Raw genomic sequence first — 24,696 nt, 5'->3', positions numbered from 1 at the left:
ATTGCTGGAGAGACAGAGGTCCCTCCACAGCAACCCACCCGTGCAGCCAGGCAGTCTGTCACTCGCCCTTTCACCTTCCACCTTCTCTGGCAGAGAGGCAGATGCTGCCACCACAAAAGCCCAGTGATCTGCAATGTCTCCTTGGGAAGGAGGGAACTCAGTGGGCTGTCCCTCTCCTCTGCCTCCAAACTGGACTCCACCTCCCTCCGACGGCACGCCAGACTCTCTGTCAGGGTGGCGGATCCAAACTGGACTCCACCTCCCTCCCACGGCACGCCAGACTCTCCGTCAGGGTGGCGGATCCAAACTGGACTCCACCTCCCTCCGACGGCACGCCAGACTCTCTGTCAGGGTGGCGGATCCAAACTGGACTCCACCTCCCTCCCACGGCACGCCAGACTCTCCGTCAGGGTGGCGGATCCAAACTGGACTCCACCTCCCTCCAACGGCACGCCAGACTCTCCGTCAGGGTGGCAGATCTCTACAAAACCTCTGTCTCCCCAGGGAGTCTGGCCAGTTTGGCACTCTCGGTTCCCCTTTTCCCGATCCTGGCAAGTAGGTATTGGGTACACTCACCAATTCCTTTGGATCCACAGAAAATCTCCCTCCTCCAAGGTCTTATCCACTCACTTTTGGGGGCACAGGTAGGTGAAAATTGCTGGATGTCTTGTAGTAATGTGCAGAGATACTTTTGTTCTGTAACGCATGTCCAATTGGTTATAAATCAGAAGAAAGAGAAAAAAGAATGACTCATGCTGCCATGAGGCTGACACTCCAGAGAAGTCAATGTTCGGCTTCTTGTTCTGGGTGCAACCAATTTATAAAATTGATAAAAATGCATCAAGCTATACACTTTTATAGATGTATACTTTCACATATGTAATACTTCAATGAAAGTTAAAAGTGACTCCATCCCACATTTTTAAGTATATGGCCAAAAGAATTGACAGCAAGGACTCAAATAAATATTTATTTATTTGTTTGTTTGTTCATTTATTTATTTAATTCAGTGAGAGGAGGGGAGGCAGAGAGACTCCCACATGTGCCTTAATCAGGATCCACCTAGCAAGCCCACTAGGGGGTGATATTCTGCCCATTTGGGGTGTTACTCTTGCTCAGCAAATGAGTTCTTCTTAGTGTCTGATGTGGAGGCCATGAAGTCATCCTCAGCATCCGGGGTCAACTCGCTCCAAGTAAGCCATGCCTGCAGGAGGAGACGAGAGAGAAAGAGAGAAGTGAGATGCGAAGGGGTGGAAAGAGAAAGAGAGAGAGAAAGAGAGAGAGAGAGAGAGAGAGAGAGGTGCGAGATGCAAAGGGGTGGAGAAGCAGATGGGTGCGGCTCCTGTGTGCCCTGACCGGAAATTGAACCCGGGACATCCACACGCCACGCTGATGTTCTACCACTAAGCCACCCGGCCAGGGCCTCAAAAAAAAATATTTATACACCCATGTTCATGGTAGCTCGTTCACAGTAGTCAGAAAAGATGGAAGAAACCTAGGTGTTCATCAACAGAATACTGGATAAACAAAATCTGTATACATACAATAGAATACCATCAGCCATTAAAAGGAAGTAAATTCTAATGTTACAGTAAGGATGAACCTTGAGGGCATTATACTAAGTTAAATAAGCCAGTTTCACATTAAAGAATAAATACTGTATGATTCCACTCATACGAGGTCCTTAGAGTAGTCAAACTCCTAGAGACAGAAAGTAGAATGAGGGTTACCAGAGATAGAAGGGGAGGGGGGGTGGAGGGCGATCGGGGACTATAATTTAATAGGTACAGTTTTAGTTTTGCAAAGAATTCTGGGGAGGGATGAGGTGACAGCACAACCATCAAGCTGGGCACTTAAATGATTAAAATGATACATTTTATGTTATGTGTATTTTACCACAAATTTTCTAAAAAGTTACACATGACTTTAATACATATCCTTTAGTAAATGTATTATTAACTTACCTCTGGTGAACTTTTCAGAATCTTCACACCTCTTCTCTTTTGGGGCTTCTCTAAACCCTACCTTTTCAATCTTGTTGAACAGAGTAAGTGAAAAAGTCAGCAATGGACCCTCCTCAAGAAGCAAGGTGAGATGCGTACATCAGCTTTCCACTCAGCACGGCCGTATGCTGAACAGAATGCCCTGTCTGACCTCCTCCCCTCCATTCATACTCACAAGCATCTAGTGAGGAAGGTGGGTCAGTCAGGTCTGTTTCCCTCACTTCAAAGTTGAGAAAACTGACCAAGAAATAAAAATCACAGCCAAAAACATAAAGTAACAAACAAAATTCATAACAATATTCAAATTACCCAATACCAAATTTAAGCTGGAAGAAATTCTCACAGAAATTCTCTCAGGGTCACGACTAGACTTGAAAAGCAAATCCGATTTCCGACATCTTTCCAGTGTTTCCATATTAGAAAATGCTCTATCTTATGCAGATCATTTTTATACACTGAAAATAACTTAGTTTTTGACTTGAAAACATTTTATTTAATTTATACAAATAACTACTAAATACAAAAAGTAGATTAAAACAAAATAGTTATTTTTTTTTTTTCTGGCAGAGTTTAAATGCACATAATGGATAATTCCGAAGAAAATGCATTTTCCCCACAGCGTTCAGGACTAAAATTCTACTGAAATCTTTGCTTCTAAATCAGTAATATATTCAGTGGTGTCACATAGGTAATGGCTAAATACGTTCTGCATATGAACTGAAAAAAAGTTACAGTCTACACACATACAAATGTGAAGCACTTAAAATGTGAATTTAACTGATAATAAAAGAAAACGTCCATTTCAGAGTATAGTGTTAAAAACATTTTGGTAATAAAATCATAAGACCACATAAAAATAAGCTTTAACAAATGCACGAAGCAGTTTCGTACAAACTGCCAAGTGCACAGTAATAAATAATTTGCAAAGTTGTGTATAAACAATTCCTAATGTTCAGCATCATTGTAAACATCAGCACATGTGTAAAATGCAGCAAAGTCTGACATTACATTTTGTTTTGCCAAATTGAATTCCTATTATCCAAAGACAGACCAGTGGAGTACGCAGCCAACGTTTTGGCAAGTTGGGTCTTTAAAATTAAGAGTAACAGTGCAAGTAAGGAATGCAAAGAATTCCTAGTGCAATAAAGAAGAGAAGCACAGGCAATATTGCTGATTAAAAATTCACCACCTCCTTGAGTTTCCCGTGGGGAGTGTCTAGGAGACTTGTGAAAGATATGCAAAGCCACTGTCTTAATGCCCAGATCTCTCTTAGGATTTCTCTGTGTTCCTCCAGTTCCCTACCTTTGCAACAGAGTCTGTCCAACATTAGTCTCTGCAGTGTGAGAAGTTGTGAAATGCCCAGTTCACAGTCATTGAGCGAGGTTAGGGTGGTTTTGGTGTCTCCCCAACACATGGCTGGGTAAGACGTCTGCCTGGTCAAAGCAGCCGTTTGGGGAGGGAGACAGATGGATTCTGTTCTGATAACCAGTCAGGCCAGCATTAGGTCCCAGCTGGACAATGACACAATGTCAAATCGTTCTTCTTGACACCACGAAAATGTCAACAGTCAGTTTTCAATTTGTCTAGGGAATTATCAATTTTGGTCAAAGTCTTTTTGATACGCAGAGCTGTGAGTCTTGCGGATGGATTTTGATACCAGCATTCTTTCATCAGCTTTGCCAGAGAAGTTAATGTCTGAGGAGAGAAGGAACAAACACCACAGTGAAAAAGTAGTTTTTTAGGGGACAGAGAAGCTGGGCAGATATATCAGCCATTTTGCAGAATTCTGTATGTTTTGTGAAGTTAAAGTGGTATCAGCCATTTTGCAGAATTCTGTAGGTCTTGTTTTTTAAACAAATAATCAAGGCCTTGACCACTAATAAAGAAGCCACTCTTGAATTTCATGACATCTGTTCTTTGGACTCCTAATACTATCAGGTAATAAATAATTTGCAAAGTTGTGTATAAACAATTCCTATCAGGTAAATTACTCCTTGATAGCTTTATGGGTACCAAGCACAGCAATACTAACCCAGAGTCAATACTGAAATGTGCAGAAAGGGTCATTTATCAATGTCTTAGATTTGCTACTAAAGAGCAACAATAAGTATCTTTAGCATTGAACAACTCATGTTTGGAATTTCAGATACGCAGAGATAGAAAAAAGGTTAAAATTATTGCTCAGTATCTTGGTTTACACATTAAACTGCAGTCCTAGGGCCACTAGTATAATAATGAGACTCCCAATTTCCAAAGTTAATCAGTAGTACAAATCCTTGTGAATACTATCATTCATTAGCAAGAACTATCAGCCATGGCTCTTTCAAGAGGCAATTTTCTGAACCTACTCAACTAGGTCTAAGGACTTTCTGCATAAAATAGGGAAAGTAATAGACAGTTGAGGCAGATCACTTAAGAATGATACCAGCGGAAACTCAAAAGCAAGCAAACAGCTGCGGATAACAAAATTAAGAAAGTAGCACTCTTACCGGGTCTGAGAACCATCTATTGGGTATGTTTGGCCTCTGTTGATCCACACAGACCACCTTCCTCATATCTTCAAAACTTGGGTCATTGGGAACCACATCATAAAATGGTGGCTTGTAATCTTCCACAATACCTGCATACATGGACAAGAATTTTATCGGCTTAGCAAGAGAGTAAAATGAATTCAACAGTACACTGAAAGGATCCTGCATCATGATGAAGTGTGAATTTTCCCAGGGCTGTGAGAATGGTTCAATATCTGCAAATCAATCAATGCGATATATCACATTGAAAAGACCAAGGATAAAAGTCATTATCATCCCAACAGACGCAGGAAAAGCATTTGACAAAATTCTACAGCCATTTATGATAAAAATGCTCAAAATGGGGATAAAGGAAACATACTTCAACATTATATAAAGGCTATATATAACAAACCCATAGCAAACATTATATTCAACAGTGAAAAGCTGAAAACTTTTCCTCTAAACTTAGGAACAAGACAAGGATGTCCACTCTCACCACTTTTATTCAACATAGTTTTGGAAGTACTAGCAACAGGAATCACACAAGAAAAAGAAACAAAAGGCATCCAAATTGGAAAAAAAGAAGTAAAACTTGCTATTTGCAGGTGATAAAGAGTACACTAAAAAAAAAAAAAATTAGAATAAGCGAATTCAGTAAAATTGCAGTTTACAAAATTAATATTCAGAAATCTATTGTACTTCTGTGTACTAATAATGAACTATCAGAAAGAGAAAATAATTTCATTTGAATTACATCAAAAAGAATAAAAATATCTACAAATGAATTTAATCAAGCTAGTAAAAGACCTATACTCAGAAAACTATAAGACATTGAAGAAATTGAAGATGGCACAAATAAATGGAAGTATAGATCATGCTCATCGATTGAAAGGATTAACATTGTTAAAGGCCATACCATCCAAGGCAATCCACAGATTCAATGTAATCCGTATCAAAATATCAATGACATTTTTCACAGAACTAGAACAAATAATCCTCAAAAATGTATAGAACCACAAAAGATCCTAAATAGCCAAAGCAATATTGAGAATGACCAACAAAATGGAAGATACCACACTACCTGATATCAAAAAATATTGAATACTACAAGGTTATCATAATCAAAATAGCATGGTACCGGCATAAAAATAAACACATAGATCTATAAAACAGGATAGAGAACCCAGAAATATAACCATGCCTATATGGTCAATTAATCTGTGACAAAGGAGGCAATAATATACAATGGGTAAAGATAGACTCTTCAATAAACAATGTTGGGAAAATAGACAGATACATGCGCAGAATGAAAATGGATCACTTTCCTCTTAAAAAAAAAATTTTTTCCATTGATTTGAGAGAGAGAGGGAGGGAGAGAGAGAAGCATCAACTCACTATTTCACTTAGTTGTTCAATTTAGTTGTGCACTCATTGATTACCTCTTGTATGTGCCCTGACCGGGTATCAAACCTGTGACCTCAGTATGCTGGGACTACACTGTATTTATTAAGCCACCTGGTCAGGGCCTAGATCACTTTTTTACACCATATACAACAATAATAAACTCAAAATGGATTAATGAATTAAATGTAAGACCCAAAACAATAAAACTTCTAGAAGAAAAGTTAAGTAGTAAGTTCTGGCTTCATTCTTAGCAATATATTTTTTAGATATATTATCCTTGGGCAATGGAAAGAAAAAATAAAATAAGTAAATGGGACTACAGTAAGCAAAAAAAATTTGTACCACAAGGAAACTATCAAGAAAACAAAAGGCAACCTACTGAATCAGAGAAAAGATTTGCAAATGATATATAAGGGATTAATATCCTTAATATAAAAATATATGAAATGCTCATACAGCTCAACATCAAAAACCAAACCAATTAAAAATGGTGGAGGACATGAATAGACATTTCTCCAAAGAGAACATACGGATGGCCAAAAGACACATGATAAGATATTCAACATCACTAATTATCAGACAAATGCAAATTGAAACTACAATGAGATACTACCTTACACCTGTCAGAATCACACAAGTGTTGGTTATCATCAAAAAGTCAAGAATGTGCAGATAAGGAACCCCTCAGCATTGCAAACTGGTGCAACCACTATGGAAAACAGTTTGGAGGTCCCCCCAAAATTAAAAATAGAACTACTTATGCCTCAGTAATTTATCCAAAGAAATCCAAAACAATAACCCAAAAAGATATACAAACTCCTATATTCATTGCAGCATTACTTACAACAGCCAAGATATAAAAGCAACCTAGATATCCACTGATAGATGAATGTATTAAGAAGGTGTGTGTGTGTGTGAGAGAGAGAGAAATCAAATATTTTTCAGCAATTAAAAGAATAAAATTTTGGCCCTGGCCGGTTGGCTCAGCCGTAGAGCGTCGGCCTAGCGTGCGGAGGACCCAGGTTCGATTCCCGGCCAGGGCACACAGGAGAAGCGCCCATTTGCTTCTCCACCCCTCTGCCGTGCTTTCCTCTCTGTCTCTCTCTTCCCCTCCCGCAGCCAAGGCTCCATTGGAGCAAAGATGGCCCAGGCGCTGGGGATGGCTCTGTGGCCTCTGCCCCAGGCGCTAGAGTGGCTCTGATCGCAACATGGCGACGCCCAGGATGGGCAGAGCATCGCCCCCTGGTGGGCAGAGCGTCGCCCCATGGTGGGCGTGCCGGGTGGATCCCGGTCGGGCGCATGCGGGAGTCTGTCTGACTGTCTCTCCGTTTCCAGCTTCAGAAAAATGAAAAAAATGAAAAAAAAAAGAATAAAATCTTGCCATTTGCAACAACATGAATGGACCTAAAGGGTATTATGCCAAGTAAAACAACCAAGACAGGGAAAGACAAATATCATACAATTTCACTTACATGTGAAATTTTTTTTAAAAAATCCTGAAAGACTCCTAGATACAGAGAACAATCTGATAGCTGTCAGAGAGGAGGTAGGTGGGTGGATGGGTGAGAAGGTGAAGAGGAATAAGAGATACAGACTGCCCTGAGCAGCACAGGAAATATAGTCAGTAATATCACTAATAACTTTTACAGGGACAGAGAATTGCTAGACATATCAGAACACACAGAAAGGTATATAAATATTTTATCACTAGGTTATACACCAATACTAATATAATATTGTATGTCAACAATTTTTTTAAAAGCTTCATCATTTGGAATTAGAAAATTGATTCTTCCTCCATATACAGATAAAATCAAGAAAATCCATTAATTTCCTTTTATCATCAAAGGTTTTAACAACAAGGACAGTGGATTGCCTGATTTACTGCCCTCTTCCCTTCCAATAAGTAAACTTCTATTCCTAAATACCTAACAGGTTGTTGGGGGAGACAGGAGGAATCCGTGAGAAAAGTTGTAAATAAGTTTTTCTAGTTTCTACAAGCCACCTGAATAGCTTCAATTCCCTTTTCATTTATCAAAAACATTAAGTTACTTAAGAGTGAAAATCCATTCCTATAAATCTCATATACACATAAACTGTCTACACAAAGATCAGCCATGATAAGGAGCATTCATTAAAGTATGCTAGATTTTTTCCTTAAACTTTACAGATACAACAGAGTTTATTTTTAAAATAGCATATATTTTAACTATGTCAAAAATAAATATCTAGTTGATACTATTGTCTAATGAACTTTTCCACACTGCATAACTGCATTTGTAATGTATTTTAATCAATGGATTAAAAACCTTTCTCAGGAAATCATCAAAAGCTCATATTAGGCATTAACCACTGCTCAGAGAAGACAACTGGAGACAGCTCATCTCAGACCATCCCTACTTCTCCTGAAAGGATCCCAGAGCATCAAACAAAAATATTTTAATTCTTTTCAGTACTAATAGACACCATGCAAAATACAATTGGACATGGGCCTGCAAGATAATTTATTACCTTTTCAAGGTTCACATTAACTTATAGAAAATGTAAGAGATATATATGCCCTTTCACGTCTTTCAATTTTTCTGAAAGAAACCATATTTAATAACCTACTTCAACTCTTTCAAAAAAACTACATAATAGCCAGTTATTTGGGGTCATTTGCCTGCCTAGCTTGGGAAGAGTTATGTGAATGTGAACAGTAGGCTAGCTGGATTTTCCTAGGAATGCGAAAGGAAAAACGCACGGCTGGATTTTTATAATATGAAATCTAGTAATACCCAACAATGAATTTCACTATACAAAGCTGAAGTGTTCCCTTATGTTTATATTGACCATAGGTTAACCTTATTAAATGCCCCCATGTTTTAACAAAAAGAACCAAGTTTAAAAAGAAAGACCACTTAATTGATTACGCCTGGGACTTAGTCACGCCTCTTTCTTCAACCATCTGTCAATTGTTGACTGTTTCCACCTGACAAGGGCCATGCTTCGGAATAAAATAAATCTGGGCTTAAACTCTACCAGGCTCGTGAAACTCCCTCTGCTGAATGAAAGCAATTCTTTTCATCAATATCAAGTACATTCTGTACCTACTATGTGTTGAACGCCACATTAAATACTGAGGATGATAAAAGACACGCTCTTGGTTTTCAAGGAACTCAGCATCTGGTGGAGGATGAGGACAAGCCCCTCTGTCTTTCTTAGATAATAGAAATCGTATTTTAGAAAGCCTCAGAAAATTTCTTCACTTCACTACTTGTTACTTTATACCTTGAAAGGCATAGATTAGAAATCCTCATTGTACTTTTACTTACTGGTTCCTAAATTTACTCAACAATCATTCTGATCCCTTAAACTGTGTGTACCAGAGGCTGTGTTTGGCACTAGGAATACAAAACTGAAATAGATGCAATGTGGCTGATGAGGAGGCAGGAAAATAGAAATGGGAGACTAGAAAAAGCTAAATACATTACACACTAGCATTAGAGGTAGGGACAGGGCGGGGCACGGAGCTCGGTGTAGGTCTCAGAGAGGTAAATACCTGTGTGGTTTATTAAGTACCAGATATCGACCGGCTGTCATTGAAGTATAAGTAACCTTTCTAGAAGCTAGAGCTTAGGCGGATGTAGAAAGATAATAAGTTTTTGAGGCAGAAAAGAGAATGCAGAAGAGAAAACACCAAAGAGAGGGGCATTCCAGGCGGGGAGGGGAGGAGGTGTAAGTGGGCCGAGACAAGGAGTTACAAATGATTATTCATCCTCGTAGCTGAAGAGATGGAGCGACGTCTCTGTGGCTGAAATCTGGTGCACATGAGTGGTAAGGAGAACAGGTCAAGCCCAGACTGTGAAATAACTTGTGCTGTAAAGGTGGGAAATTACTTATAAGTGTTCCCTGTTTCTAACAGAAAGTGACAATCTAGGTAGCAGGCAAAAAAGAAAGTAAACTTAAAGACAGCACCCAATGAACAAACTGCCAACTCGTGAGCCAGCAAAGAGGACAGCATGAATTCTGGAAAAGTGACTAAAAATACCAAGTACTTTGAGTGCCAAATGAGTGGTACAAACAACAAAGGATGCAGAATGCAGGGGAGAGGAGCTCTGAAACGATGGTCAGGAAGGAGGAGCCGAGCCAAGCCTTGCTTTTCCATGTGAAACTGCTGGTGTGACTCAAAGGGCCATGAGAAGAAAAATCAGGGAAATTATTCACAACCTACTCCCCCACAACTTTTGGCATGTGCATCTGATTTATACAATCATCTTTTTTTCTCCTGGGCATATGTCTAATTGAAAGTTTTCTCTTCTCTGGGGCAAATATATCTTTACCAACCAATATCCCTACCATTAATTTGCTGCATGACTCTGAGTAAATCCTTTACTGCCTGCCCTAAGTTCCAACACCTTTCAAGTAGGCAGCATGAAGCTGACGTGCAGATAAACAAGAAACTCCTAGATAGTACTTCAAAAAGCACGATATGCCGGAGAGGTCTTTCTGAAACGCAAGTCTCCAGGAACAAGGTGTTCCTCGGGATCGTCCCCAGGGCCCCATCTCCTACCCCCTGACAGCTGCCTCTGTGACCAACAGGTCTCTGGGCTTCAAGTCCTCCCTCCCCATGTGCTTCTGCCTCCAGCACTTTATCTTCAGGAGGAAACCAAGGCACAGGCTCATCATGTCCCTCCTCTACATGTATTCCATCAGTGTGATCCGTGTAATGATTGATGCTCGCTGCACAGTAACAACCATTCCACACCACTGTCTTCCTTCATATACCTGGGTGTGAGCCACAAGAATTACTTACAGTTACATCAACGGGACACCTTTACAACTTCCCACGGCTCTTCCTTTTGCCTAGGGTGCCAATCATCACCACTGATGTTATTTCTCATTTCCACCTGCACATGCCCCCGAGCTTGTCCAACTGAGTAGCTCCTAGTCATCTCATCCATGACTCGGTTCTTGTTTCCTGTCTTCTGAGAAGACTCTCCCACCTCACCGCCACAAGGTTCAGTGTCTGCCCTGCACTCAGTCACCTCCTTGTAGGTCAACCATCGTGGCATATACTATCAAAACCCTTTGAGTAGTGAGTTTTTTTCATGCTCGCTGACCCCTGGGAGTGAGTTTTTTTTTTCAAAAAATGAATTTAGTTCCAGTTTTATTAACTTAAAATCATGTTTGTTTGATAACCAATTTATGGAAACAAGAAAAACATACATTTGCCTTTTTTTAATGTTGCCTTACACATTTTTAAAATAAATCGATCGTACTCTGGATGGTCAGGAGGCACGAGGATGTACATGAACGTTCGTACTACTCAAAGGGTTAATTTGTAATAATTTGTTTAACTAAAATGTTAGCACCTTTAAAGTGGATTTTTTTTTTTGCTCAATTGCTTACCAGAGCATAACACTACACCTAGCATATTACAGACACTAAATATATATTAGTTAATTGAATAATGATTATATGTCCACAACCCTCTATCCAAATGTTAAATGTGTTTTTAGAATTTGGAGCTTTTTACACTCCACAAAAGTAATAAAAGGCACACACTGTCTTTTATATGATACCCAGCAGAGTAAGAGGAATACCCACAACCACATTTCTGCAGTGAAATATATGAATAGTCACACTAAATGAAATAAATAAAAGCCATAGAGACTCATGTCAATTCACGTCAAGTCTAACTGCTAAATGAGTTCAGCTCATGTTTTCTACCAAATAAGTTATGAAAAACTTCTGAGGTTTGAAAGCTTTGAGGATTTATAAATTGCATTTAAGGGACTTCTCTATACTTTGAATAATCTGAAGGCAAAGCAAAGAGGCACCAATGGGATGTCAGAATCCTGTAGATCAGAGCCTTCCTTTCCTTCAGAAGAACAAAGGGAGGACCACACAGGAAAATGTCTGTTCAAGTTCACAGCTAATTAAGGGCAAAGGTAGACCATAACCCAATTCTCTGTTTACATTGTAGAATTCTCCCCAGCAAACCACGATGAAAATGAAATATGTCTCATTCTGTATTAAGCTCATGTCACAGCATGCTTATTTCCATTACACTATTTCTCTTCACTGTCCCCCTAACTTTGGGTAGTCACACCCAATATCGAGGTAACAGGTGAGGAAAAAGTCCAAGGCAGCTACATCCCCTGGGGGGGGAACCCCTCACATAGTCAGAAATCTACATGTAACTTTATTTTTAAGAGAGGGAGAAGGAGAGAGAGGAAGAGAGATAAGAAGCATCAACTTGTAGTTGCAGCACCTTAGTTTTCATTGATTGCTTCTTATATGTGCCTTGACCAGAGGGCTACAGCCAAGCAGTGACCCCTTGATCAAGCCAGCAACCTTGAGCCCCAGCCAATGACCTTGGGGCTCAAATCAGCAACCATCGGGCCATGTCTGTGATCCCACAATCAAGCCAGTGACCCCGTGCTCAAGTAGATGAGCCCACACTCAAGCCAAATGAGCCAGTGCTCAAACCAGCAACCTCATGGTTTTGAACCTAAGTCCTCCTAACAGAGGTGACAGGAGCCCAGGGGTCTCTTTCTGATACCTGGCCACCCTGCCAGAGGATTAAGAGAATCAGTACTCAGGCATCCTGTGACGCAACACAGCACACACCCTGGGAAGCCTGGTCTTGCGCCATGGCACACACTCCTTTTCCGAAACAGGAACAGATTTGGAAGGACAGCTCTGTGAAGTACAAGTGTGGCAGCTATGTCCTCATCCCTCCATCCCCACTGCACTTTATGGGCACATGGAACCATGCACATCACTCAGAAATCTGTGTTAAAATTGTAAGAGTAATTTCTATTACTGGAATTCTCATCGATGTAACCTAGCAAAAGAAATGGTTTACAGATTACTGTATAGCCAGGCCTTAGTAGAAATATTTATTCATATTACAGTTAGTTGTCAGAGGAGATACACAGCCATGCTCTGAGTTAAGCTCTGAGCAAGATGTCTTAGCTCTTGCATATGCCCCCAAAGCTAGAGAGAGAAGGTCCCCAAGAGTCCCAAACATTGGGTAGTTATGGAGGGAGAAGAAGAACATATCATTCGCTGAATGCTGGGGCTGTTGTTAAGGTTTAAGACAGTGATATCTGTCTTGGTGGAGAAGGGCTGCTCTAAAGAGTGTCAAGGGAAAGAGACTACTATGCTCCTGTGGTCTGGGTCTCCAACAGAACATGAAATTCTGGGAATCCGTGGGGGCTGGGGTGGGGGGAATCCTTCCTGACCACGCCGCCTTCATATTCCTGCCCAGAGCCACTTATCTAAATAAAAAACTGAAATTAATGAATATGAAAAAAGCCCTAATATAATGATTCTTCCCTTTGTTCAAGTTCAAGCCTTCATATACAGGGTAGTAATGAGATAAACTGTGAAATATGCTAGATATTAAGTTACTCAAGAAAATAAAGAGTCCTGGTCTCCATCTACAAGCCCATTGTGCTTAGGGACAGAAGCACATGCAGCTCCCTGGCAAGCCCAAGCATGAATTAGAAGGGGTTTTTCAAAGTATGTGTGCCAAACATAAGCTTATTAACCAGTGCTTCCTAGTCCCTACCCCGTAAGAGAGAAGTGTAGCCAAGCAAAAATTTTTCTATGAGATACAAATGCTTTTTGACACATTTTAATACTGGATTCCATCATAAAATAATCAAAGCCAGTACCAGTGAAACAAGAGTGTGTCCAGAATAGGCCTCCTATGGGCACTGAGGGGAAACAAATGTAGCATCAGAGTGAAGGGTCAGTTCAAGGAGAGGCGGGAAAGGGCACCGGAGCTCTGCAAGCACGGGAGTGACCCCCGCCACCCACTCATTCTCAATCTAACAGCAACCACCGCCGCGGCCTGGGAGCACTCGCCACATGCCAGGCGCGCACTGGGGAGCCTTACGGGTCTGTCTCATTCAATCATCAGAACTCTACTGAACGTGGATGTTATTATTATCAATATTTTTTGGACGATGAAGTATATGTAAGTTACCTAGTCAGACAGGATGATTTCAGAGCCTGGTAATGATTCCGTCTCACTGTCTCTGGCAGGCCCAGGAGCTGCCATCTCATAGTGCCCATGTGCAGTTTCAGCCCGAAGGGGAAATAGCAAGGGAAGACAGAAATACAACCAAACAGCAAAGGAGCGTTTATGTCCTATTTTTTAAATGTCTTTGCCTGTACCATCTGGGTACACTGCCTTTTCAAAAATTCTATATATTCTGATGAGAACCCTGGCACTGGATTCTCTCTAGGTACTTTCAAGAATAACTGGGTTATCGATAATAGTGAAGTGTATCTGTCATAGACATGACAAATTTATACGACATTTAAGTCACAATGAAACCTTGTGTTAAAATATACAGTAGGCTGTGAGCCCTATAAAGGTAAGAGGCTCATGCTGCTGAGATAATACAGGCAATAGACGAGTGGAGGGTGGACAGTAAAGATTACTTTATTTAGATTTTAAATCTATGAGCAGGTGACCACAGTATCACAGCAACAGAACCATGGAGTTTCTGTATAAACAGATCCAAACAAGCTCTAACACCGAAGGCTGAAGCTCCAGAGAAAGGACTTTTAAACTCAAGAGGGCACATGCTGAGGGATGCTTGAAGAGGCTGTTGGATGTTTTTGATCAGAGCACAGCTAAATGGCACAAGTCCCATTATAATGTTCCTGTTTGCCTACAGAATCCCTACACTGCAGTGAACTCAGGTTACCAGAAACAAATGTGTCTGCAAAACTATAAAAAGAAGAAAAGAAGAATACTGTCAGAGAAGTAGCAAAAATCTAAAAAGAAAGGCTAAGGCCTAAGACTCTTAAGTGAGAAATGGACCCCTTAGAAGCTTGAACGAGAAAGCAAATGTCACGTAAAGTATCAGGATACAGGTCATGGACACCCTGCTTGGACAGGCTCTGCTGGCATGCTGGGGGCAGTCTCTATTTCCTGGCTGGGGTGAAACCGATTTAACGTATTCCTTTTCAACAAGAGGTCTCACGAGTACAGTTCCAGGTCGAGCCATTCCGGCCTCAGCGGGGCCCTGTCAGACAGGGAGATTCTCGATCCAACGCCGGTCCTACTAAATCAGGAACTCTGGGCTTGGGCCAGCATTCTGTTAACTAGGTGATTCTGATATGCTCTCCAGTTTTAGAACCACTGATCCAAGCAAACCCTGCCTTAAATTCATATACAAAATTCACACAGTAAAGGTGAAACAACTGTTTTCCTTCCTACCAATTTGAAATTCAGTGCCAAACTAAATAAACATGAAAAGTAAAACTCAAAAAACACTACTGAGGAATCTTCAGATGTGAAACAGACCCGACACTCATTTCCTGTACAGCAACAGCATGAGATGTATTAGGAGTAGCCAATAAATGGAGAATTCCAATAAAAACACAAAAGGCAACATATTTTCGTATTCATGGCCCACCTGAGGATTGTTATAAAAACTGATGACACTACCTGGTCATCAGTCTTTATAATGGACTCAGGAACTCAAAGGACGCATAATTATACTGACCTTCCAAAGATAAGATATTCATATATTTAAATGAGGTATATTTTATATGCAATAATTTCAAAAATATATATTCTTTTAATGACAGTTCCTAAAGCTGGTAAGAATGTGAAATACGTACATCACACCCTGGGGATAGTGGAACTCTCAAGAAAAGCAATTTGGCAATATGTGTCAGGCCATAAAAAATATCCATTCTTTGACTTATTCAGGCTACTTTTTTTCAAATTAAGAATGAATTCCCCAAATGGAAAAGTTATGTGAACCAAGATGTCTATTATAGGCCCCAAATGAAAGAGACAGGATTTCTAACAATATGGAAATGGTTAATAAAATATCATGTGACCATTTAAAATAAAAACAGACTACTTAACAACATTAAAAACACACACAAATGAAAAAGACGTTACAGGATATTATCTATATTATGATTACAACTAAGCAATTATACATGCATAAAGAAGAAGTGAAGAGAGACAGGAATGCTGGAATGTATGGGCAAACTTTCATTTTCTTCTACTCTACTCATTTCTATTTTGGGGTAGTGATAACTAAGATGTTAATATTAATAAAATAGGTTTGCAAGCAGCGTGGAACACTTACAAGTTTAAGTTTAAGCATTTCTCTGTATGTGTGGCGTGCACGGGAGCACATGAATATTTATGGAAAAGAGGGACTAGAGAAAAAGGGAAATACCAAATTAGTCATTGCAAAGGGACAGTAGCTGATTTCAAATGAGACACAACATACCCTTAGCTCTCCCTAAAAAAAAATAAAAATAAAATCAAACCACATCATAGAGCAGAAGCTTAACCCACGATATTTTAGGAAACAGAAAACAATCTAAATGATGACGCAAGGGGGAAGATAAATAAAAAACCAACCAAAATATTCCCTTCTACCCTTCATCAATTCTTTCCCCCCAAAATAATGTTAAACACGGGTTAGATCAAGCAAACTACCATTTGTTGAGCTATACTTTAAACTGTGACTCTAATTTCATACTGAACATTAATGACAGCTGATCTTCAAAAAACATTTGGGTTTATGCCTCTGACACAGGGAACTAGTTTGCAACATGAGTTCTTGCGTAGCCCGAATCCCAAGTTTCCGCCAAGCTGGCTTTCATGTCCCAGGCTCGCTTGGCACCTCTCCGGCACACCCACAGCTGGACTGCTACCAGCCCGGCCCCGGAAGAAATTTCTCTTCATTTGGGGCAAGTTCCCCATCACATGGTTTATCACGACACCAATCCTTCTCTAAGATGTCTGTTAAAATTCACTAATTAGAATTAGATTTTCAGTTCCAAGGAGCTCAAGAATTATTAGGGAAGGGGATGGGGAAAGAAAGTCAATGTGCAATTTCAAGCAAAGTTCAGAAATTTATAAATCAGCAAAACAGCCTCTCTGTTGCAAACAATTCTCAAGGCGCTTGAATAAAACAAAATGCAAGTCAGTAGCTCCCAACGATTGAGAAATAATTACCAAGAAAATGTTCTTGACTCCATCAAAAAAAAAAGTACTTAAAAAGAACTGTCAAGTTATAATGCATGTATGTTTATGTTTAATCTGAAATATTAGCTTTGATATCTTAAGAGAGTTTGTTAAAAGTAAATACTCTGTTGCTAGGGAGAAAAAAAAAAGCTACTATGAAGACATGCTAATCTTAATTATCACACACTAAAACTATATTAAGTTACCCTGATCCACTTCCCTCTCAGAACCTCCTACTCTCTGGCTGTGTATTTATGAAAATTATCATCGCTCCAAGAATCTCAGTCCTTACAAGAAAATACTAGTGGAAGGTGCGTTGGAGCACAGATGTTATAGCCCTCATGCACTCTTTCTTTCATACTTCAAATTCCAGATTCCAGTGGGCCACAGGAAGGTGAAGTATCTTTTGGAAAAAAATATTAATCTAAATATATGGTAGTGTCTTTTGTTTTCCTGGAACAATTTCAGACACATTCTCTATGAAATAAGATTTCCAGTTGTGAAGATATTTCCAGTTAGGAAGAGGTTAATCATAGAAGAGTCTGTTATAATAACTACTTTGTGGGTAGATGGGGCATGTGCAAATTGAAAGAGTATATTTAGTGCTTTCAGAATACAGTGTACTTGAAGTTGAGCAATGTATTTGTGGCTGATTTGGATACATGGAAAGCAAGAATAAGAAAAAGTTTATTGTAGGGGACGCTGGTAAAAATGATTGACAAATGCTTCCCTAACTGCCAAGGTGACACCATTTCATAAAGTTTACAAGGGTACCAGTATAAGGGCTTCCTGAAGGTAAACTTCACTTATACAGCCTGCTTCTTACAAAGAAGTGAATTCTAAATATACAACCTAAGCCTTTTCTCAATAATTTACACTGAAATAAAAATATCTAAAATATAATTCACCCTTAGATTTACTTGAGCATTCTTTTCACATTAAACCTCACTTGTGAGAAGAGCAAAGGAGGAAAGGTAGAAAGAATGGTAGACTAGCAGGGAAGGAGGGATGCAGGGATAGAGGGATGGAAGAATGAAAGGAAGAAGAGAAGAAGGAAGGAGAAACATATGGACCAATCAAAAGAAAACAAAAGAATAACTAGTCTCCTCCAGAAATATTCTTTTTCAACCACCGTTTCCTCTTACGCAGTTAAAATACAATGTCATTGCATTCCACCTACCCATCATGAATCAAATATAAATGCCAACAGCTTGACAAGTAGGAGTCCAGGAACAATGTGGACTTAAATGTTCCTCATGCCCTTTTAAGGGTAGCAGAATCAACAGGACTTGAATAAGGACAATATTATATTAGATCAGATACCTACCATTGCTCACCATCCGCCTGGCCACTTCCCACAAGACAAGTCCAAAAGCCCAAATATCGACTCTCTTGTAAGAATCGAAGCAATCCACCTGGATGGTTTCATCTAGCACTTCAGGGGCCATGTAGCGTTTGGTGCCCACACGTGGGTTGTTCCCCACGTCGAGCTGGTTGGTGCTCTGGGAATGCATGACTGCCAGGCCTGCAAGGAAGAACAACAATGTCAGTCAGCTCACTGCCTTCCTCAGAGAGTTGCTGAAGCCTTTTAAACCATCCCCAACCACAAGCATCCTCTGTGGTGCCCAGGTCACGGTTGCATTACACCCAGAATAACCTCTGGGGCTGAGATGCCCCTTGTGAGGGCTTCTATGAGAGCAGAAAATGGTCTATAGTCAGAAATAGTCAGAGGCTATTCAGTTAACACACACATGAATGTCTGAGACAAAAAGTTCGAGGTAAATAATGAACTAATACACCAAACCATGATGAGGCTGGTGTTCGAAGTCCACAGAAAAACAGCCTCACATCTTAAAAGGGAGCCTCACAGTGGCTTACCAGGAAGCAAATTGCTCACAAGCTCCACCACAGCTCCCCCTAGTCTACAAACGCAGATTTCAAACAATGCGAGGCAGAGAATGAAGTAATTTATCATGACATCAAGGGCTACTCCATCCCGAAAGGATGAGCTGCTCATCTGAACAGCAGTGCTGACCAAACCCACAGGCCTTCCTCTCTAGTCATGTGTACAGAGAACATTAAACTGGACCTCAAGTCAAAGCACAACTTTCAAGTTAAATGGCTTTGAAGCATTTTCCTAAAACCATGACGCCTTTCAGAATGCCTCAAGTAGAGAGACCTGGTGTTCCCCACAGACCGGACGATTAGACCAGATACACGCATGGCTCATTTGCAAATGGAATTTATTTTTTGATGCATAAACAGACCAACTGAAAAGGATCCTGTAACACTCAGTGAAAAAAAAAAAACCAAAGTGGAACAAGCAGACCCTGTAAATCTTTGCAACTCAACAATCCTTTGAGGATCCCTCAAGCCATCTGTGGAGAATGCTTCTCCTACTCCACGGCTCTGGATGTGTGGGCTACTGAGGCCACATAATGCCAGGGAGATAGCACATACATTCTCTCAGCCGCAGGAAGCAGCAAAGAGTATATAGCACTGCATTAGGCCAAATCAGACTGGTTTGCTTTCCCCTTCATCGTCATCATCAACCCAAAGACTCTATGGTTCTGTGAATACTTCCCATCATGTATGCCTCTCCACCATTTCCAGGACCAAAGAGTGAAAAGAACAGAATAGTAAAAAGGTGCAGTTTACACAGAGCATGGAGATACTAGCAGTAGTGATTTAAAAATAAGTCCACAACTTTTTTGAAACTTCTCACCCCCGGAGGTGAAGCTCAATGCCCCATGCCCTGAGTGTGAGCGGGACTAATGAGCAGAATTTGGCATAAATGAGTATACATCTTCAAGATTAGGACATAAAAGACATGACGGCCTCCTGTTTGCTCTTCCAGCTCAGTCAGCAGGCTGAGAGGATGGAAGCAGCCCGTGGAGACACCCACGTGATAAGGAACTGAGACCTCTTGTCACAGCCAGGTGAGCAAACCGTCTTGGAAGCTCCTCCAGCCCTGATCAAGCCTTCCAGCCCCCACTGGTGAATCCTCCTTAATCATTGATACATTTCAATGTAAACTGCAGACAAAAGAACTCTTTCCTCCAAAGAGTTCAGTATGCACACCACTATACCATTTACTGAAGTTCATCATTTGACTATTTTTTTTTGTAGGTAAAATTTAAAGTTCATGAGAAATGCACAAGTCTTAAATATACATTCTCAGGGTTTTGACAAATGCTGTAACATCTAACTCGCCATCGAGACACAGACTTTCCCACTATCCTCGACAGTCACCTCATGCGCATGCAGTCACACTCGCTCTAGCCCACCATCGGAGGCGACCATGCTGGTGCGTTCTGACTTCACAACGCTTTGCACAGAGTAGGTGCACATAAATAGCACTGGAAATGAGTTTGTCTTTAAAATGGTTTCTTAAGTTGTTCTTCTAAACTATGGCAAAATGATCAACGATCAAAGAGGAAACAAATCCCTAAACCAACTTACCATTTGTCCTGCTAGCAGATCTCATTCTCATGGTGTTAGGTTAAGCTCAGTGTAGCTTTAACTGCACTCATTATAAATAAGGTTATTTTTATTTATAGTAATATTATATATAAAGCCATATACATCCTGGACCCATGAAATGTTGGCTGAATAATTATGCTAATAAAGCTGAATTATAATATTCATTTCAGTGGACTATGACATTCCCCACTCTACTTGATTAAAAACGGTTTATATTCATATCATTGTAGTTACTGTTAAGACTGATAAAGGTGTAGACAGTATAACATACATGATAAAATTTATTTTTGTTTTAAAACATGAGGGATTTGACATGTCAGGAAATTTTATTTCTTTTAAATCCCTTTAAAGTCTTTTTTTTTTTTTTTTTACACTGAGAAATTGTTTTACAATGGTTTCTGTGGGCAGTTTTCATTGGGGTGTGGAAGACTCCACAGGGCAGGTCTTTTCATCTATCTGTTTACGTCAGAGGTCCCCAAACTTTTTACACAGGGGGCCAGTTCACTGTCCCTCAGACCGTTGGACGGCCAGACTATAAAAAAAACTGAACAAATCCCTATGCACACTACACATATCTTATTTTAAAGTAAAAAAACAAAATGGGAACAAATACAATATTTAAAATAAAGAACAAGTAAAGTTAAATCAACAAACTGACCAGTATTTCAATGGGAATTATGCTCTTCTCACTGACCACCAATGAAAGAGGTGCCCCTTCCGGAAGTGTGGCGGGAGCCGGATAAATGACCTCAGGGGGCCGCATGCAGCCCGCGAGCCGTAGTTTGGGGACCCCTGGTTTACGTGGTTTAAGAGCTAGTCTATTTATACTCCATGCAAAGGTGGGAGGCTCAGCACGGGGACCTCTGGGTTTGGTGCTGTGCACTGTACTTCTGTATTATCTGAAACTTTCACAATAGTGTGTATATGTATTGTTCATGTCAATAAATCAATTATGTCTTTCTCACAGGATTCTTATAAGCTTAAGAACAATAAAACATTAATGAAAGAGTCTAGGTGGTTAGGATATATTTGTTCGCTATGAAATTCTTTCAATTTAACTGCATACTTGAAATTTTCCACAACAAAATGTTGGGAGAGAAAGGCACCAACCTTGTTAACATGGGAATACAACAAAAGTAAAAACAGCAATAAAGAAATATTTGTAAAAATTTACCCAAATCTGCTATGCAACACTGTCCATTCTTCTTAACCAGGATGTTTTTGCTTTTTAAATCTCGATGAGCAATGGCTGGCTTTCCTTGGGTCCCAAATATCTCTATGTGCAAATGTGCAAGACCACTAGCTATGGACAACACTATTCGCAGGCAGCTAACTGTATCCAGAGTAGTCAGCTGAAGATAGTCATACAACGATCCCATTTCATGATAATGTGTGATTAACCACAACTGAGTACTGGAGTGTCTTGATGTCATGTCTGAAGCAATGAAACCTGGAGAGAGCAAGAACAAAATTAGCAGACATGTAAGAATTCCACATTATAATTCTCAATATCCAGAAATAGTGACCTATGCAGTAGAGATCATCTGTAACAAGAAATAATTAAACTAACCAACTGCCATCAAAGGCGGTTTACAGGAGCATCATCAACAAAAAAAATAATCCTTTAAAGGGTACTGCTAATGAACAAGAAAATTTCATACCCATATCCAGGGTAAAATACAGGTGTTTTTTGTTTTTTTGTTTTTGGTGGGGTTTTTTTGGACAGAGACAGAGAGAGTATTCAGAGAGAAGGACAGACAGGAAGGGAGAGAGATGAGAAGCATCAGTTCTTCGTTTCAGCTCCTTAGTTGTTCAAGCCAGCAACCTTGGGCTTCAAGCCAGTGACTCTGCGCTCAAGCTGGTGAACCTGTGCTCAAGCCAGATGAGCCCATACTTAAGCCAGCGACCTTGGGGTTTTGAACCTGGGTCTTCCTCATCCCAGTCCGATGCTCTATCCACTGCGCAACCTCCTGGTCACGCTAAAACATCCTTTTAAAATACTTTATATTGCATTAAGATTCAAATAGAAATAATATTTTTGTGCTTATCCATAATGATAATGCCAAAATCCTCATCACACTGATATTCAAGCACAGATCATTCATCAACTACCCAAAAAGAAACAAAACCGGGAACCTAGACGTCTGTATTCTAGTCCTGATCTGCCTGTGATTTGCTGTGTATTTAGGATCTTTGGATTATCTGTATTCATATGTACAATAATAAAGGGCTCGGTTTATGTTAAATGATTAATAGATTCAACAAATAAAAAAAGAACCAATGAAATACAACAAGCATTTATGATGCTCTTTGTCAGTCACACAGGAAAACCAGATAATAGAGTTTGTTAGCTAAAAAAAGAAGATAGATATAAAAAGGAAATAATCACAGTATAATGTGAAAAGTACTTAATATGTATCTGCAAAGGGTACCATGACCCCAGGGTAGGGAATCATAATTCAGACCAGATGTTACAATAGATTTCAATCAGGAAGTGACAACTGGTCTTGAGAAGTGAAATACTGACCACAGTAAAAAAGAGGTAGCAAAATATTTTTCTAGATATCTGTGGGGACTTTTGAGTACACTGAAGGAACTACAGAAGACAGAGGCACGTCCTAACCTATGGAATAAATTGTGATATTTGTGCTTGTCTTTTTTTGTTTCAGAAGTGGTTTCCTAACATTACTCTTCTCTATATATATCTTATAGAATAATATTCTTCTCTATATCTTACACAAAGAAGAATGATTTTAGGAAAGCAATTCTGTGCTTTTAATATATATAATATATATCTTATAATATACATGATATATCTGTATATATTACAATACATTTATAGAAATATGTATTATTATAATATGTATATCAGATATATCTAAACCTTATGGACAGTAAAGGTTGAGATATATAAATAGAAGATAAAAATTTTTTAAAGATCGATACGGCATGAGGAAGAATTAAATGACTTGCGAAAGTATAACGTAAAAAAATAAATGCTTAAAATAAAATGCCCTACCATCATATACTACTTTGTAGAAAATTTATGTCACTCTCACATATATTTTCTCATTGGATTTTCCTCAATAGACCAGTAAGATAGATATCATTACACTCATTTTAGAAATAATGAAGTTGCTGCTGGGAGATGCCAAGAACCACAAAGCTATTAAGTTGCAACCAACCACAAGTTTGATGCTAGCTGTTCTGGTATACCATGTATCTTACACAGGAAACTCTGGGAACACAGAAAGGCCTTCTATTTGATCAGCATCATCAACAAGAGAGGCAGCTATTAATTACCGAGCGCTAACAATGTGCCAAGCATTTCAAATGCAATCCTCCAACAACCACAGGAAGTGGGTAAATTACATCCCTGACATTAAGGTCAGTAATGGCCGCGGGCAGTCTGGCTCTGGAACTCCTAACCCCAAACAAGTTGACTTCTGTTCTACCCATGGGGCATCTGTAAAGCGAACTGATTAACATTTCTACACTCTGATTTCCTACCCCCTTCTCCCTCTTCCTCTGAGCTTTCCCACTGCCAGTCTTAGTCTCTCACTCTCTAGTTAGTCTTGGTCTCCACGTGGCTCCTTCTCCCAGAACCCTTTGCTGCTATAATATGAATCAAAATGTGTACTCACACATTAGTAATTCTTACTTAAAGAAATGTTTCTGCTTTCTTATTTTAAATCAAATATTAATCTAATGACTTTCTCAAAAATAAATACCCCAAAATATAAAAGCACCACTCAGAAGAAATTAAATCACTGTTCTATACTTGCAGAGCCTCTGCTGGTTTATCTGCTGAAGGGAGAGCAAACCTTGGTTAAATAAATAATAAAGAAATTTTTATTCTCTCGCCTTCCCTAAGCCCCCTAGGACTTAAGGAAGAATTTTGTTTGTCCTATTAATTATGCTCTAGAGAACTTCAGGAAAAAATAACTTTTAAATCGGTAAGATTTTTAAAAACTGCCTTTCAGGTGTGAATTATATTACTACATTTTCTTCAAAATGCTAGAGCACTTTTATATAATACTTGCATTTTAAGTGAACGCACTCTACAGTTTGTCTACGTTGAACAGGTGCGATTAGTTGGAACTCTGGCATAGCCACTGGGTATGTTCATAACAGGGAGAGAAAGTGAATAGGGCAGAAGTCACCCTTCTAGGCTCCTCAGGAACTAAAATAAACCCCAAAATCTTAAGTGGAGAAAATCAGTACTCCTTGGGAGCCTGTTCCTGGTGACTCTCAGGAACCTGGCACTGGGCAGCTCTGGCAGCTGAGG

At 39.7% G+C, this 24,696-nt stretch overlaps 1 protein-coding gene across 2 annotated transcripts in view; it reads right to left on the bottom strand.

Annotated features, from left to right (window-relative positions):
- Positions 1 to 3,409: 3,409 nt before the first annotated feature.
- The window catches only part of ACVR1 (activin A receptor type 1), a 127,696-nt gene continuing 106,409 nt past the window's right edge, over positions 3,410 to 24,696 (bottom strand). For both annotated transcript variants that reach the window (XM_066279490.1, XM_066279489.1), the window contains exons 9-12: positions 21,583 to 21,858; positions 18,253 to 18,450; positions 4,493 to 4,623; positions 3,410 to 3,698 (exon numbers count right to left, since the gene is read on the bottom strand). In XM_066279490.1, coding sequence (XP_066135587.1) covers positions 3,564 to 3,698; positions 4,493 to 4,623; positions 18,253 to 18,450; positions 21,583 to 21,858 — 740 coding nt within the window. In that variant the 3' untranslated portion in view covers positions 3,410 to 3,563. The remainder of the gene's footprint in view (positions 3,699 to 4,492; positions 4,624 to 18,252; positions 18,451 to 21,582; positions 21,859 to 24,696) is intronic.

The sequence above is a fragment of the Saccopteryx bilineata genome, chromosome 5 (assembly GCF_036850765.1).
Source record: "Saccopteryx bilineata isolate mSacBil1 chromosome 5, mSacBil1_pri_phased_curated, whole genome shotgun sequence".
Taxonomy (NCBI): Eukaryota; Metazoa; Chordata; class Mammalia; order Chiroptera; family Emballonuridae; genus Saccopteryx; species Saccopteryx bilineata.
Note: the sequence above shows the minus strand (reverse complement) of the source record. Positions and strands in the feature narration are given on the sequence as shown.